Source organism: Lepidothrix coronata, unplaced genomic scaffold (genome assembly GCF_001604755.1).
Source record: "Lepidothrix coronata isolate B3197 unplaced genomic scaffold, Lepidothrix_coronata-1.0 Scaffold89, whole genome shotgun sequence".
Lineage (NCBI taxonomy): Eukaryota > Metazoa > Chordata > Aves > Passeriformes > Pipridae > Lepidothrix > Lepidothrix coronata.
Window position 1 is genome coordinate 2,691,899 of NW_016690269.1, and position 17,428 is coordinate 2,709,326.

General features: G+C 37.7%; 1 protein-coding gene across 1 annotated transcript in view; it reads right to left on the reverse strand.

The window, feature by feature from the left end:
• Positions 1 to 4,962: 4,962 nt before the first annotated feature.
• Positions 4,963 to 17,428, reverse strand: part of MFSD14B (major facilitator superfamily domain containing 14B) — a 28,962-nt gene continuing 16,496 nt past the window's right edge. Inside the window, exons 6-12 of the mRNA XM_017821236.1 lie at positions 14,802 to 15,020; positions 13,567 to 13,680; positions 12,955 to 13,026; positions 10,894 to 11,006; positions 9,928 to 10,025; positions 8,037 to 8,194; positions 4,963 to 6,568 (exon numbers count right to left, since the gene is read on the reverse strand). Of these exons, the coding sequence (XP_017676725.1) occupies positions 6,365 to 6,568; positions 8,037 to 8,194; positions 9,928 to 10,025; positions 10,894 to 11,006; positions 12,955 to 13,026; positions 13,567 to 13,680; positions 14,802 to 15,020 (978 nt within the window). The 3' untranslated portion in view covers positions 4,963 to 6,364. The remainder of the gene's footprint in view (positions 6,569 to 8,036; positions 8,195 to 9,927; positions 10,026 to 10,893; positions 11,007 to 12,954; positions 13,027 to 13,566; positions 13,681 to 14,801; positions 15,021 to 17,428) is intronic.

Here is a 17,428-nt window from a genome sequence, read left to right on the forward strand (position 1 = left end):
CATCAAAGAACCGAAGGCTCTGCAAAGGTTTGGTGGGCGAACTTTTGGCATCTTGTACATTTTTAAAAGTAAAATTCCTGCTTGAGCGTGTGGCTCCATGGCTGGGGTCTTACAGTTACTTTCAGAAAAGGCTGCAGTATTTTTCTGCAAAGTGTAAAATATGTTTAAAAATACTCTTCATCAAAACTGGGTGGAGGAGAAGGGAAAGAAAAATAGTTGCCTGTAAACCTATAAGACAAATTTTCTGGACAAAATACAACCACAGCAAAGTTTTCAAGAGCAACACTTTCCACATGTGTAGAAAAGTCATTTGTCATGGCTGATGTTGCTTGCCTGTTGTTTGCCATCACGTTTTATTGCATCATCATTAAACAAGGTCCTGCTGAGCAGCTTTTTGCCTTTGTTCAGATGGTGCAGAGTTAGCAGCATGGTTTTCCTTACAGCCTGTTTCTCACACAATTATATTGATACATAAACATTAAGGAATACATCAGGCAGCAGTTAAGGGACATTTCAGATACGAGCAACTTTCTGAGATCCATAAGCCTAAATTCTCATTGGAGTATGCAATCAGAAGTGGCCATTGCTTCCTGCCAATAAAAACAAGGGCTATAAAAAATATTCTGACTTTTAAATTGCTAACACCTAATGCAGCCCCATTGCACGTACATTAAACAGCTCTACACTTCTCAGTGATCCAGCACTTACTTTCAAATTAAGGAAGGATTTTAACACACTCACTCTAAGGTGTTAGTGCTGAAAATGCGATACATAAAGGCATCTTTATACCAACACAAACCAGACAGGCTGCAAGGGCAGCAGAGTAGCAATGCTAGGCCTGGGAATGTATCTTGAACCTTGCCCAGCATCTTCCATCCTTTTACTGCAGTGTTCTTTTGGGAAACAGAGCAAGACTAACAGTAATGAGAGAAGACAAATAGTACCTTCTTTTCTGCAATGCTTATTCAAGAGAAATTGCCTCGAAAATAAAACACTGATTTAATTTCTATCTTTAAACACGTGGGATTCAAGACGTTACCTTCTACTCTTAATCTCACCACCACACTCCTGAAATGCAACACGTGAGACAGCATGCCACTAAACAGAGGACTAGAAATCATGCTCATTTTCCTCAGGCTATTCTGCTTATCTACTCTTCTTCATTCCCAACATTTTTCAGATTGACCAGGAAGTGTCTAAGTGTAGCCAACTGAGCTTGGAAGATCCTGTAAGTGAGAGCTTTTGGACCACAACTTGAAAGTTTTTGCAGAATTTTTTAAAAAACTTTTAAAATCAAATTCTCTTCTTGGTAAAAGAAATCTTAATGCCAGTATACATAACAGATTGGTTAACACACTTGTCCAACCTAAATCATAGGTTTATTTATCATAGGACTTATTATAATCTTCTAGTATGCTATAATGAAAGTACAGTAACATCATATTTTCGTGATAAATGTACACAGCAGAGCAAAATCTCTGACAACAGCAGAAAAGGAAGCAAGTTTCCTAAGTATTATTTTCTGGATTTTTCAACTGTTATTCCTCCTCTCTTGCCCTACTTTTGGGGGAGCAAGACTATCCTTGATTTCTCCTGAAAAAAAATAAAAATAATTAAAAATAAAAATAAAAAAAAAGTAAATTGCATCAGAACTAGGCCTTTGTTTCTCTGGATCAGAAGCACACCTCAGCACAAATGAAGACCAGCAGCTGCCCTAGAGAAGCAAGCCCTTAATCATCCTGAGGAAGTGAGGCACTGCCTTAACTGTAATTACTGCATGTTCTTACATTACAATAAAACATGCTCTGGAGCACTGGTGTAAGACTCCAGGCTCGCACTGTGAGCTCACAGAACGGGTTTTACGTTAAAAGTACAAAAGGCTCCAAAAATCTGCCCAACGGATTTACTGAAAGGGCCTTCAGTCCTTTTTAGACCTTGAGAGAGTGTGTGGCAGATGACGTGCACATGTTTCTCAGGAGGTCAAATAACACACTTTTACTGGCAAACTTTAGAAAATAAAGGAACTCAGCAAAGTTTAAAGGGCAACATTCAACCAAAGCATTTCATGGAGCATTGATTTAGCACGTGCTACCCCACACAACTTTGCAAAATCCAACCCATTCAGCTTTAAGTTACCATAATACCAAGGCAATCCACTGGGGTGCACAAAGAAAATATCAGAACTACTGTTTATTTTTAATCTAAAAAACAGTAAGAAAGGAATCAAACTTTACTAATTTTTACCATGCCCTGACACTGGCACTCTCATTTGGTCTGTGCATCAGATGTAGGCAGTACACAAGGTATCCTTGGGGTCTTTGGGTGCTCCACAACACAGAGGGGGGTTGACAGTGACATCCTCACTCGCCCTTTCAGTGTATTTGTGACATACTGACACCCACTTAAGTGGTCCATGGATTGTATTACCTAGTCAAAACTAAACTGACCCTCAAAAAAAGCCCAGCCCTGCAGATTGAAGGTAATACTAATGAAACATCTACATTAGCACTATTGCTAACCATGAACCTCCACTTGAGCATACGTTGTGCCTTTAGGTCTTAGCTAAAAACAGTAAGGATACATAAGGATTAGCAGGGCATTTAAAAATCAGCCATCCAGGATATGAAGACAAATCTTTAAGAGTTTTATCAGTGATGTTTAAAAGTCATGTGATGCTTGACCCGGTGCTTACAAAATTTCACAGAAAACACTGCTGAAGGTTTGAAGAAAAAAATATCGGAACGAGTTATGGGTTGTGGGAGGTTTGAAACTACAGGTGTTCCTAACCTGTCTCAGTTTTTTAAATGATGAAGCAGATAAAGAGTGATTTTGTTAATCACTAAAGAAAAGATGTTATGGGAAAGATAGCTTCTGAACAGTAAATCATTTATTAAAAATTATGAAAAAAATGTACAAGTGTAATCACTGATGAAGTGGCTGCTTTGAATGGAATTAAAAAAAAAAGGAGTACAGGAGAAGGTTACAGCAATAGTGAAATTCAGTCACTGGATGTCTCATGGGCAAGCCAGTGCAGCAAATAAATTGGAGCCAGAAGCGCAAAAAGTGCTACAGGATGTCATCAATGTGGTTAATTTTGTAACAACAAGACCTTTTAATCCTGGAATCTTTACAATACTTTGGAAACAGATTGGGAGTCATCATGAATGTCTTTTGTACCTCAGAGGTTCACTGGTTATATCATGGCAAAGTGCTTAAAAATGCTGTCAAACTCACATTTTTCTTTCACAGAAAGACAAGAAATTGTTCCAAATTTCCTGACCTTTTCTTTGATGAAAAGGGCCTGTCAGTACTATGCTAATATTTTGGAAAAATGAAATCATTTCACATGTCTCTTCAAGATAAAGATGACGTTTTAAAAATGAGAAAGAAAATTTTTCTTTTTAAAAGAAAGCTGTTGCACAGAGGGGGTATTTTGAAAACAGGTTTGAAAATGTTTCCCTAGTCGTGCAACTGTGTTGCAAAAAGAGGTGTAAGTAAAGGTGTCACCCATAAAATCTCTGTACAACTCCAACTGGGAAAGTAACTTCTTAACCTGTTGGAAAAAAAAAAATCTTCCAAAGGAAGAGTTTTAGTGGGTTTCCAATCCATTTGTTAACAACACAAAAATTCAAGACCTTTAGTTAGTTTGCAAGAACAACTGAAGACGGAAGATGGAAATATTAGCTGAATATTAACACAGACCTTTGCAAAGCTAGAGGACAGGACTGAAAAACGAGCATCCTGACTTAGTGGGCATAGTTAGCAACACACTTCTTCCATTTGGATCTGTATATCTTTGTGAGGTATCTTTCTCAATAGTGACAGACATTAAAATCAAGTATCAAAATAAACTGAACCTAGAACCAAATCTTTGAATCTCTGTACCACAGTGTCAAACCAAAATTTCCAAAAATAATAAAGCGTTATTCCAGAGCATCACTTATTTGTTAATTTTATACTGAGAACAGCGAAATATTTTGTACCACTAATAAAAATATGTTTTAATTGTTTATCTAATCTGTAGTTCACTTTTTTTTCACCTTTATCATGTGCTCTTTTAGCACACTGGGTGAGCTCTCCAATATATTTAGAGGGCTTGTAAGAAAGGAGGAGGCATTTCACCAGGGCATGTAGTGACAGGACAAAGGGGAACAGTTTTGAACCAAAAAGGGTAAGTTTAGATTGGAGATAAGGAAGAAAAATTTCATTTTAAAGGTGGCAAGAGGTTGCCCAGGGAAGTTGTGGATGGTCCATCCCTTGAAGTGTTCAAGAGCAGGTTGGACAGGGTGGCTTTGAGCAATCTGTTCCAGTGAAAGATGCCCCTGTTCCATGACCTTTAAAGGTGCCTCCAACCACTCTGTGACTCTGAGATTCTACTCTAAAAATGTGACCCACTGCTGGAATACTATTAGCAGTGTTAATTTTGACACCTGCTACTTTTAACATTAACATACTGTATGATCTCTTAAGCTCCATATCAAGTTTAAGACACTCTGTACTGGGATCATGCAAAACCTACCTAACTGCAGTCTGCCCTGCAGCAAAAATAAAATATCCAGCATAAAAGCCCAGGCTTGAACTCCAAGAAATTTAAAAAAACCCCAACAAACAAACAAAACCAAAAAACCCCAAACAAAACCATAAACACACCTAAGCCTTATCAGAAAAAGCATCTTGATTCTGTAGCACTGTTCAGATCACAAATTACTCTTTTTTTTTGTTTAACTGACTCCCTTTCACTCTTTCCACCTCTCTACCCCAGTGGACACCATGTCAGACACCAAAGGAACTTCTAAGCAAAGCACACTTTTCACCAGGCTTGATGACACAGACACAACACAAAAGAGCAGGAACTCAGGTACTGTCACCCAGCACCAGCATTAACCCACTTCTGTTCTGAGGCAGCGAAGGTACAACGGTGAACTTGGAAGAACACGCACTTATGAAACCTAGAAAGCTTAAAATGTAGATTTATTATGCATTAGGAAGCTTATTAACTTAAAAACCAAACCACATAGTACAAAAGGTTTGTTATCTGTGCTCAGTGTGGAACAAGTTTCAAAATATATATTTTTTAAAATTTGTCCAGTCAATACACAATCCTTTTAAAAAACTGTATATCTGTCTGTACCCTCATTACATTTATAAATACATGATTTACACAGCACCTCATGTGTAAAAATTTGAAACTCCTTAGAAATATCTACATATATTGCATACATATAAAACATTCACAGGAGTACTTCATTAAAGTTGGGTTTAATAGTCCATTTACACTGCAGCAAAATTCATATAAATCTGTGTATTCTTCATAAAATGTCTCTAAAAATTAGCATATTTGTAGCCATCCATAACTCCTTTAAAGCATCATTTAGAAAGGAAATTTGATATGAATATACCCATGATATTCAGCAGGTAAGACAGTTATATGAAGGCTAAATATGATTAATAACTGAACCCTAAGTAGCAGTTAAGGCAGGGGTGAAAGGAATTAATAAGAAAGATTACTTCATATGGCAGATAAAGTGACAAAATGCAATAAATACACATATTTCTTAACGTAAACCACTCTGGCTCCCACTCAGAAGTCAGGAGTGTCCATTTTCCTGACACTGCTCATTTTAAAATTAAAATCTTATTTTTTATAAGTAAAGCATTAATGTGACCTGGCTCTCTGGTGTCATCTGGATTTGCTTTAACTGCTCAGAACTGAGTATTCTGGAATGTGGGTTTAAGACTTCCATATGATCCTCATTTACGGGTAACGATTGTCATGTGTGATCACACACACTCAGGATTCCGTCATCTCAGTTTTATCACTGCCTTCTGGTAACTACTGGACTTCTTGTTAGTAAGTAACATTAGAGAATGTTACTGATAACCATTATTTCAGATACCAGAACTATATGGAGATCAGTCCCTCCTATACCATGAAGACTACATGTGGCATAGATGCAGACAAAAGGCATAAGAAATGCAAAACAAAACTTTAATAGTGATGGCAGAAACTATTCTGGCTCAAACCTATTTATTTTGCATTATGATGCAACTTTGGGAATTGAACATTCGAACTGTTAAAAAAATTCCATTATCTCTGCATGTTCAGGCTTCTACCCAACACCACAGTTTGACACAGCGTTTGCAGTCCGATACTGAGTAGAATCACACCAAGTTGTGACCTGCCATCCCAAAAAACCCCTCCTGCAAGTATGACATCGACCTCAAGTGTCATATGGCACGTGACCTTCTCCTGTACACAGCTGCCTTCCCCTCAGAGCACAGACACTCTGTATCTCCCACCCAGCTCCCAGGGCTGCAATTCAGCACATGAATTTGTTCCACAGTCCCCTCCGAAGTTCAGCCTTCACACACTGCTATCTTGCAGCAATGGTTCAATGTCCTCTCCATTACTTTGGTCTGGGTTGCTGCTCAGGCTGCTGCCAATGCTGTTGCTGTGGTTTTTGGTACTGCTAGCTTTGCTGTTCTCAGGAATGAATAAGGCGACCAGGAAAGCCAGAAGAACCATGCACGCTCCAACCAGGAAGGGCGGACCAGGAACGATGGCTCTCTGCGGCAAAACAAGCACATTAAAGAATTCCATGAAGCTTCAGACATTGAGTTCTGCATTATGAATTGCACCACTAAGGCAGGAGATCATGGGCAATGTATTTATGGTGACTGTGAAGTTTTTGCAAACAGGTTCATATGTGCATTGCAACACGAATTTTCTGCACCTACAATCCCCATGAATTCCTCAAACGATCTGCCACACTGATCTAAAAACCAGAAACACACAAAACTATCAATTGACAATAGGATTGTCTAGCAGATGAAACAGAAGTTGATTGATGCTTCTCTGTAATTTCTTTTTACTTCAGGCAAATTGCCTGTTAAATCAGCAAGACTTCTCTGAAGATTAGCAGAATAAGGTTTCAACATCCAGAAGTACAAATACTCAATAGATTCTTAACTTCACTTTTCCGTGGTTGACATAGTTTAGAATCAAGTTATCCAAACAAACAAGCATCCCCAAAAACTAATACATGAGTGAGGAAAGCAACAGCAGGCTGTGCACTACAGACCATTCTCACCACAGAGAAAGGCTGTGGGCATGTACGATAATGTGATATTTGGACTTATTCTCTCCTGCTTCAATGCAGTTTACTTTAAAATTTAAACCACAATTTATCCACATTTCATAATCACAATTAAAAACAAACACCAGAAAGGTTGTAAGACAAATTTTAAATCAGCCAAGGTTGATGACAAACTTCTACAAAAGGAAGTGCCAGCAATCCAGCTTATTTTTTTTTAATCTTAAACAACTTTTCTGCATCCGAGTCAATTAAATAAAAATCAGAAGATGAAATTTGTCAAACCAGTCTACTTTTACTCTACTAAATGAAACATAGGAAGCCACTCTAATATGAAGGAGGAAAGTAGCTGCAGTTAAGCATACAGTGGCAGGATATTTCCCTTCCTTCAACTGCTGTTACAATCAGAGGCCTGAATTTTCAATTGATGGTCTCTACATGTAAAGAACATATTAATGGTATTACTTAAATCTTCAACAGGTGCTATGCACACAAGTACTTAAAGATATAAGAAAGTTCCATAAATTAATACCCTCATTTGCTAATTTATCTGAGCAGCTTTTGAATATTTCAGTATTATGGGTAAGAATCCTTGAAAAGTAGTCACTCTCCAAACACAGCTCATGACTGCACTGTTTGCTGTAAGGGCTTCCTGTGGATAATTATAATGATACAACCTCACTCCAACTTTTTTACCTCCAGTACATTTACATCTAAAGAGGTTACAGTATTCTGCTACAATACTGAAACCATTCCTGCTACTACTGTAAATCTAAATATTTACTATCAGATTTAAATTATGAGCTATCTTAACAGCCTAATAAAGCTGAGAGGTGAGAATTAAATAGTTAAAGACACTAAGATTTTAAATCAACCAAAAAAGACAGATTCCTACCCTCATGAGTTATATGCTGCAAACTGCACACCAAATTTTGAACTTACCTTGTCACTGGGAACTTGCATTGCTTTTTTTCCAGAAGTATGATCAGGTAGTAACTCATTGAGTTCCACGTGAAAGAGAAAGAAAATAAAGCCATACAGTGCTGGTCCCAGGCCATTGCACAGTCCTCTTATTCCAGTTATTATTCCTTGGACAACACCTAAAGAATTTTAAAAAAAAGGAGTAGGATTTTATATTTTTTTTAGTCAAGGAAGAAACACTCAGAGCCAAGAGCTTTGACTGCATTCTAATGACTGTTCCAAAAAAGCTCATTTCCTAATTACTTCTATGTTCCAGGATCTAAAGAAATACATGGAAGACAACTCTGTTGGATTAAAATAATCCTCTGCATAACCATAGTTCTGTCACTTAACTTGCAGGCTACTGGAAGCAATAAGAGAGATGAAATTTATGTACAGGTTTTATTTTATACTAGAGTTCATCCACCCTCACCCAAAGCCTCCAATGATGACAGCAGAGCTCGAGTGTGGTACCCATTCAATTTATTTTCAAGTGAAATTTAGAGTAATGCATCTACCTTTAAAGGATCATGATTGACAAAATATGCACAAACCGTGACCAGGATTTATTTAAGTACCACGTAACTTATTTGGGGCAGTAAATTCAAGTGTACTGCAGTAAATTCACAATACTTGACTGGCTGCAGTTTTGCACTGGATTGTTTTAGAAGCTTGATTAATCAAAGTGCTATAGGTGTATTTCTGTTTCAACTTAAGCAGTTTTGACAACGGTGCAAAAACTTTTCTGATGATCTTACATATTGAGATACTACAAAGTGCTATTTTTTACTATATTAATATTCTGTGTTATCTGTTGCCTTCTTAAGGCAGTAACTTGTAAAATAGAAGCACAGAAAACATGCCAAAATGATAGCTCTCCAAGTTTTTACTTCATAGGCTAACATGTAAGTTTAAAACCTTCATGCCACTAGGTGGCAAAACATCACTCTTGGAACCACTGAAAGCCGGAGCTATTAACACCAGTTCCCTCTGTAAAATGAAGGTTCAGTGGCTTGTGACAGCTAAACTGAACTATTCCTTTCCTGATACAAATAGAAAACAAGTCTTCAAAAAGCTTTTAGGTGTCTCTATTAGAAAAACAAAATGGGGGAGAGGGGAATAATTGAAAAAAATCCATGTAAATACTGTCTTTTGCACCTTTCAAACTCAACAGAAATCTGCCTCCTGGAACAGCACCTACTTGGTACCACTCATACTAACTGCACTTACCTAGCCTCACGTTGTACAATGTTAAAGCAAGATTGATATTTACAATGTACATATACAGGATATTTTTTTAAGATAACACTAAATTTCGTTATTATACACTAGTGACAACTTCATTTTAAGTGAGGAGTTATTTCTGACTGTACATTCCTCTTCACATCAATACATTTTCTGTCTTCTCAGATCAACTAGTTACTTTGGCTTCCTTTTGTATTCCTTGAAAATTCGAAGTATTATATTAAACAGGGACAACTTTTCCACAAAGAGTAAAGCTTCTTGCATACACTTATTTTAATCTGGTAAAATGCGCTTTTAGTTTCTATTAAAAAGGCAGTATTGTTACAGTAACCCTCACTGTCTACTTAGAGAACATTGCTTTTAATAAAAAAGGAAAGGAAAAAAAAGAGAAAAGTCTTTGTTGCTTTTGTAGTACTTTTAAAGGAAGCTAAAAAAATAGCTGGTCAGACACGAACTATGTACTTTGCAATGCAAAATTCCTCTCTACATAGCTTGGCAGACTTCTACAACTACTACCAAGTAAAAATATTACTCACCAAGATAACTGAAAGTACACCTAGATAACTCTACTGCTTTCTAGACAGAAAAAGCAGTATGATGCCTAAACAGGAATTCATTCAACACTCACCCTGCTGATCTGCCTCTGCATTTCGTGAAACCAGAGCACTGATTGCTGGGAATGTAATGCTTGACATCGCTGCTATAGATCCTGCTGCCCACATCATCCTGTGTTAAGCACAGAATTTGAATTAAAAATGAGACTGTAATTACTCCCCACACCCCAGAAGGACCACAAAGGCACCCTTATTTAAAGATTAATGCTATTTCAAAATAGTCTTATTAAAATACCTAAAGACTGGAAATTATCTGGTTAGAACCCTCTTCCTGCTCCCCTCCCATGAATTATGCAGAACTTATTAGAACAGAAGACCACTTGATTTGCTTCTGCACTAGCTATTACAGTAGAAAAAAAGAGGGAAATGCGAGTGAAGTGCGCTTTCCCTCTCCAAATGCTGCACAAAGGAACAACTTCCAAGTCCCAGTGAGACTCCTATAACTTACAGGAAGTGCTCTGATAAAGAAACAGTATTCATCACTGTCAGTAGGACAAACTTGGTAAAGAAGAAGCTGTTCTAGCTTATGGTTCTAGTTGTCCTTACTTACAGACAGTTTCTCCTACAAAAGAAGCTCTAGATAATTTCCAAGACAAATATAATTATAGTAAAGAGGGCACGTTAGAAAAACAGAAAAAAAGAATAGGTCCAGGACCTAGTGGAATGACAAGAGAGAACATGCTACTAATTGGCTTTTAGGAAAAGCTTTAACCACATCCTTAGATATAACACTCAGTGAACCAAAGTGGTGCAAAGACTCCCTTTTCAAAAGGGCTGTTAGTACACCACATATATGGAAAATTCTATCATTCCTACATATGCAAAATATAGACCAAATTTTGGTAGTGTAATGAAAATGAGAACACTTAGTCCACAGAACTTTTAATTACTCAGGACAACAGAATTAAATTGTAGCATTTCTGGGGGAAAAAAACTTTCTGTTCCTTAAGAGGCACGTACCTATGAAAATGTGAACTTACCAAGACTGAGATCCAAAACCATACCAAGCCAGCTGAAGGATCTGAAAGCCAAGGCCAAGGAGAACTGTGTTTTTGTTCCCTATAGACCTCATCAAGATACTGAGAAACACAGTCTGCAAGAGAAATTGGTTCACTCAAAAGTTGTTTTAAAAAGCCAGATTGTTAAAGTCATTTCTGCCACACAAAGTAATTCAGAAGACCTTTCAACTGGTGACAAAATTCATGCTATTTGTGCTTTTATTGCCCTTGTATTAAGTCCAAAACACAGATGAGTCATATCAATAATCACGTACAAATATTCTTAACTCTTAAGGGGTTTCTACTTCAGGACATCAGGAAGCATATGTATTGCCTTTTTTATGGATATTAGATCTCAGTGTCTATTTCTACTGTAAACAGGCTTTCATTTCCACCTCTACAATTCTGCTTCATTACACACTAGAAAGCTCCATAAAACAAAAGCTGGTACCAAGTTAAGATAGTAGAGGCTGGACATGAGTTGAATTTACCGATATTTACAAACAGTAGAGAAAAAAAGACTGTTAGCTCAGAAAAAAAGTAAACTTTTTAGGTCAGGTGAATTATTATACAAATTTAAAACTAAAACTAACAAGGAAATCCTGCTGCTTTCTCAAGTTCATCACACACACTGAAATCTGGCCAAGGCCAATTCCTAGGTATCTCCAATAATATTTTCTGCTGACTCTTTACAGCACTGATACGACCTTTTTATTCACCCATGGAAGCTATTCCTAAGGGAAGAACAGTGCTTCTCATCTGTTAGAAGTGTTACTGCTGAGGGGGAAGGAAGTCTCAATTCAGGTACAACAGCAACACAGTCATGGCAAGAAGCTGTCTGTTCCCAGTAAAGCAAGTCCATACGGACAACTTGACTCAGTTAACAGAGCACACATTTTAATTTAACATGAGAAACTCAACAATGCATCAGTAAAAAGACAGAGAAGAGGAACCAGAAGGACTTGAGAGAAGAGCACACTTCCTCTCTTGTCTTGTTTCTCTTCCTATCTTTCTTGATTCTCACTCTTAGACAAAGCAAGTTGGAATGCTAAACAGCAAAAACACAATAATTCTGTCTACATGTGTTCAGTTCTTTCTGGATATATCCAACATGCCAACACAAATGAGTACTTATAAAGCAAAGATTATTTCAACAAGCTGCACTCTTCAAAGAGTTCAAAAATATAGAGAGCTTCCCCACCGAAAATTATAAGCCAGAAGGGCAGCAATTTGAGAGATTTTTAGCAAAAACACCCTTCTGCATAAAGTATGACTGGCAAATGTCAGCCAAGTAACAGCACCAGAACAAACTACAAATCAAGGATTAATATAATGACTTGAATTGATAATGAAGGCCACAACTGATGCCAGTAAAACTGGTAAACGCTGATGGAATGTGTTGTTTACATCAAAACAGTAAGACCTTCGCTCTGCTAAAGATGGCAGCAAGGTTACAACATGCTGTAGGTGCCATTCCTCTTCTTGTTATCACAACAGGAAGACAGACTGTACCCATAAAGATACCAAAGATCATATCATAAAAACTTTGATTTCCAAAAGATCCAAAGGACCTGTTCAAAAACCAGCTTGCTGTATGATAGCAACCACACCTCAGCCTCCAAGCTGAGCTTAAGTAACTCTGGACAGACCAGGCCAATATTGGCATTGTTCATATGCAAATTTGATAACATGAGCTAATTGAATAGCTGCAAGTAGCATGACTTTTGCTTAAAATAACACATTTCCCTTTCAGAAAGCCTCGCATTAAGTAACCAACTTCCTGTATCATTTAAATAATTTTAAGTCAGATTTCCAGTGAATTTACTGATCCAAGGTTAGCAAGTTTTATTTTCATTTTGTTTCTAACAAAAGCTCATAAAAGGAAGGAAATTTACACATAATATATAATGAATATAACCTTTAGTGAGTGCAAGATACACTGGTACATTAGAGCATGTAAAAATTTTATAGACAAGCTTAAGGAAGTGTCTGCCTGAATATTGTTCTACTGGTTAATAAAGCACTGTAAAGAACAAAGCTTACCTGAGCTATTATGGACAAAATGCCTACCACAGCTATAAATGCTGCAATGCTGGCAGATCCAAAACCTATAATCTGCAGAGAAGCAGAAAATGCGTAAAAAACAAATGCCAAACACAAACCAGGACAATCACTAGCAGAGAGATATCTTACTCAAAGAAAACACTGATCCCTGCTTATACTCTAAATCCATAGAGGAAGTGTCCACTTTCAAGACTAATCCTTGACTGTTTGCCAAGAAAAACACAGAAATAAAAAAATGCCCTAAAATAGGAGACAGAGGAAGTCATGTATCCGGAAACTAGAGCTCTCTCTCCCTCCCATAAACACAACAGCTCTTCACAAGGCAGGATCTTGCCTCAAGACCCAGAAACTGCTGCACTGAATGGGAAACAAAGGTCTGCTTAAGGTTAACACATGTTTAAGCTATTGTAGGGTTTATCATCGGGAGTCAAGTGTTATTCAGTTCTTTGCTTAACAAAGTACCCTGCCTGGAGTTTTAAAGCTGTATTTTGCCAGAAAGCAGGTTTCTGAGAAAAGTCTTCAACAAGAAACAAGTCTCAGGCAATACTTATTTAAATATCCTTACTGAGATGTGAAGACACCAACATTTACCTGTCTCAAGTACAGAAAAAAACTGGAATACTGGCCAGCCTCGGGCAGATAGGAGAGAAACACTGTAATGCAGATGCGGAGAACCGTAGAATCTTTTCTAACCTTTCTCAGAGACTGTAAAACAAAGTAACAAAGCAAGGATTGCAACATTTATACAAAGCCTAAGGAAAGCATAAAGCAAGCAGAAGGTAAATTTTTTTGAAATCCATTTTTACCCATGCATTTACCCATCCATTTTACTGTACCAAAAAAAAAAAAAAATCACACATGGAAACTGTTAAGGTGAATGTCAAGTTAAAAACAACCTCATTAAATAAGGTTTGTGATAACTGATTCTTCTGCAAAGCTTCCACTAGATTTTTGAAGCTACTGTTCAGTGCCAAATTTACAATTATTCCCTGAAAACAGCATCATATACTATTTAGGGAAATGCACAACATCTTCTAATCGATCTGCATAATAATCTGTTTTGAAAGATGTTAGCCTCTTTACAACTGTTTCTTTTCAAAAATTATTAGAGCATTTTTCCAAGCACAGTTCTTTTACTTGTTCACCCATGATAATAATTAATTTGAGGAACAAATACATTGTGGAAAAGAAATTCTGTAACTGCAGTCTTTCAAGCATGCCATTCATCTCTCAATATTCACAACCAGCTCCCAGCAGGATGCATCTCATGAAGAACAATCACTCTTTCCTCTTTTAAGATATCAAGGTGTAACACAAACACAAGTTGAACAAATGAACAAGTTACTACAAAGACTGGACGACAAATTTTAGCCTGTAGAAAAATCAGGCTTTGTAGATCCATTCTGTATTAGAAAGAAATCACATGTAACCAAAACTGGAAATCAGGAGAGATACTGCCAAAAGTACAAACATAAAGTGAATATGGAAAATCTTAAAATATTGACTTTTGTGGTGTAAGAATTAAGCATTTCTCTTACAATAAAATAGAGTACATAAGTGACAAAAGTACAGCATTCTCCCTTGGGCTTTCACATGAAACATTATTTTCAAATAAAAAATTATTTAATCCACAAAGTTTGGCTTGATTTTGGTTTTTAAATGCATCTAGATCTTTTTGGGCAAGAACAGAGAAGCAAGATTATTGTATAATGAGTAGTCAAGCTACTGAGAAGATTAAAGATTTCTCACGATTACAAAATGCAATCAAAACCTACTCTTTATTAATCATCAAATATTTAATAATTACTTATTGAAGCGCATCTTACTGCAAAAGGATCTGCCTGCTCCCACGATATAGAAGATCCCCATGAAGCAGGTCTCATTTTTTCTGGCAGAGATTCTGGTACAGCTAGCAGGATGAAGCAGATGTCCACAGCTGCCACCAACGTGGCCATTAGTACAACAAGGCTGTCTCCATAGCTGGCAGACAGGTATGCTCCAATGGCAGGACTAGTCACCAAACTTGCTGCAAAAGTGGCAGATACCTGTGCAAAAGAGCAGTTCACAAGTTCACCAACACCACCACCCCTACCCAGGTTTTTAAAAAAAAAAAACCACACTGGTAAAAATCCAAGTTTTAAAAACAAAACAAAAACCAAAAAACCCACCAAACAAACAAAACCCCCAAAAAATAACACCAACCACTTATGACAGTAAGTATGGGTCCAACCTCCTCAACACCACACCACACCAGACAGGATTTGCAGCCAAAGAGCGGGTTTGGCTCAAAAGAAAATGGCTCTGACTTTCAAATAGACCAAATTCATAAGTGGGAAACAAAAAATTATTTTAAAGTGATGTGACTGAAAAAGCTGTCAGCGCATTTAAATGCCTGCCTAAGTGAACCTAGCTGTCAGCACTCCTGGGTAATACACAGCGTAATATAATATATAATGCCTTTGTTAACAGTTTGCATTTTAAATATGTAGTAACCACTGGATAGCACAGCAAACTAGGAAATCATTAGCTATGACAACAGTTCTGACAACAACTTCAACAAGACTGTGTTGTATCATACTGTGCTGTAGTGACATGCAGCTACTAACAGATCGCATACTATACTCACATACAGCAGAATATGATGAAAAATCAAGTGTTGTAACTAAATTTCACTACAAAAATAACCAGAAAAAGGTTAAATAGCAGCTGTTTTGTTGTTGGGGTTGGGTTTTTTTTTGTTGCTCTTTTACAGTCCCCAAAATTAAACCATAACTATTTTACAGAATAAGAACACAAGCTAGAAATTTAGGTTTATACCAATTTAGGGGAAAAAAAAACAAGGAAAAGGTACAACAAACAGAAACAGACCTCGTTAAAACAACTGCACTTTTGTCTATCACTTCATAGAATTTTAGATAAAGTTGTTTCTGTCAAGAAAAACTGTTTGAATGCAGGCAAATATATGCTCCAAATATACCTGTGGCCCTCTTTATATGCAGCAGAAATAAAGTCAGAATTTCAGAACTTTTAAATCTGTTTTGTGCTCTGCTGTAACAACACACACAAGTCCAAGAGAACTAAGTCCTTTATTTTCTTAACTGCTAAATGACCATCTCAGTAATCATATATTCATAAGGCTAAAAATAAAGGGAACCCTCAATAGCCCAAAGTAGCATATAATCAGCCAAAAATGAATTCAGTGAATATCTGCATAGTGAAAACAGATGCACAGAAGATAAAGGGATAAAAAATGTTCAAAGGCTAAGTGCATCTACCAACAGATCTCCAAACCCTAAACCAATATAAATACTAGGAAAGCAAACTAAGTAGGAATTATATTACTGAAAGGACTAGTTTGTACTAACTGAACCATTTTCCTCATCTTTTGCTAATTAAGAAAGGTCATGACGAAGTTACTACGAATGCTGCATTATGCCTTTTCATCCTTCCTACCTGTTTTGACTATAGAAAAAAGACATTCTATATTAAAAAGAAGCCATATGAACTAAAAGTGTAATTTCCATATGATAAAGGTATTGCTGGATGAAGTATTAAATACCCTGCACTGCCTTTAACAACACTGCATGTTTTGCTTGTGGAAGTTAAGAGGTGTGTTGTTCCACATGCCCTCTCTGCAGGTGACGTGTCAAATTGTTACGGTGTTCCTTTGAGCGCCCAGCACGCTGTTCATTGCCTGAACTCTGTGTCTTGAGGCATGGTTCATTCCTTTACCAACCGCTTCACATTAACCAGTGTCCTGGGATAAAAAATGTTTTCCCCTGGAGTTAGAAAAGTGGTTAACCCCGGGGGGTGGTGTTCCTGGTGTGCCAGGGCCAATCAGAAGCTACATTTCGCTACTGTAAAAATCAACACATGGCACAGTCCGGAAGAGAAGGAAGCTGAGGTAGTTGAAAAAGGAGGCAGCCATGGTCTGAGCCAAGAGGAGAGAGGGGCCAGCGAGCCCCACTGGGGGCCAAAGTCCCTGGCCCCTGTCTAGGGGCTGCAGGAGCTTGGAACAGTACTGAACTGGGCCAAGTACTGTAGCTGAGAACTGGAGGAAATTTCCTTGCTGTGAGTGGGCAGCAGAAGATGGAAAAGCAGTGGCAGAGGCAGCGCTGAGTGGAGAGCTGTGGCTGAGAGCCAAGAGATAACAAGCAGCAGAGATGGCACAGAGCCGGCTGAGAGAGACGCAGAGATGTCCTGCAAGGAGGGAGAGCTGGCAACAGAGCAGAGAAAACTCAATGAAGAGTGTTTTGGGGGTAAGATTGAATTAAATCTCCCCAAAACCCCTTTCAGAGACCCTCTTTTGGAAAGAGAGGTGGAGTTCTATTTGAAGGGAGTTCCGAAATGCAGCAGCACCAGAGAGGAGGAGGAGTGAAAGTCTCTAAGGAAGTCCCCTGAAGGCTCGGGCTCGAGGGACTGGGATTTTCACAAAGTAAGAACAAAAAAATTC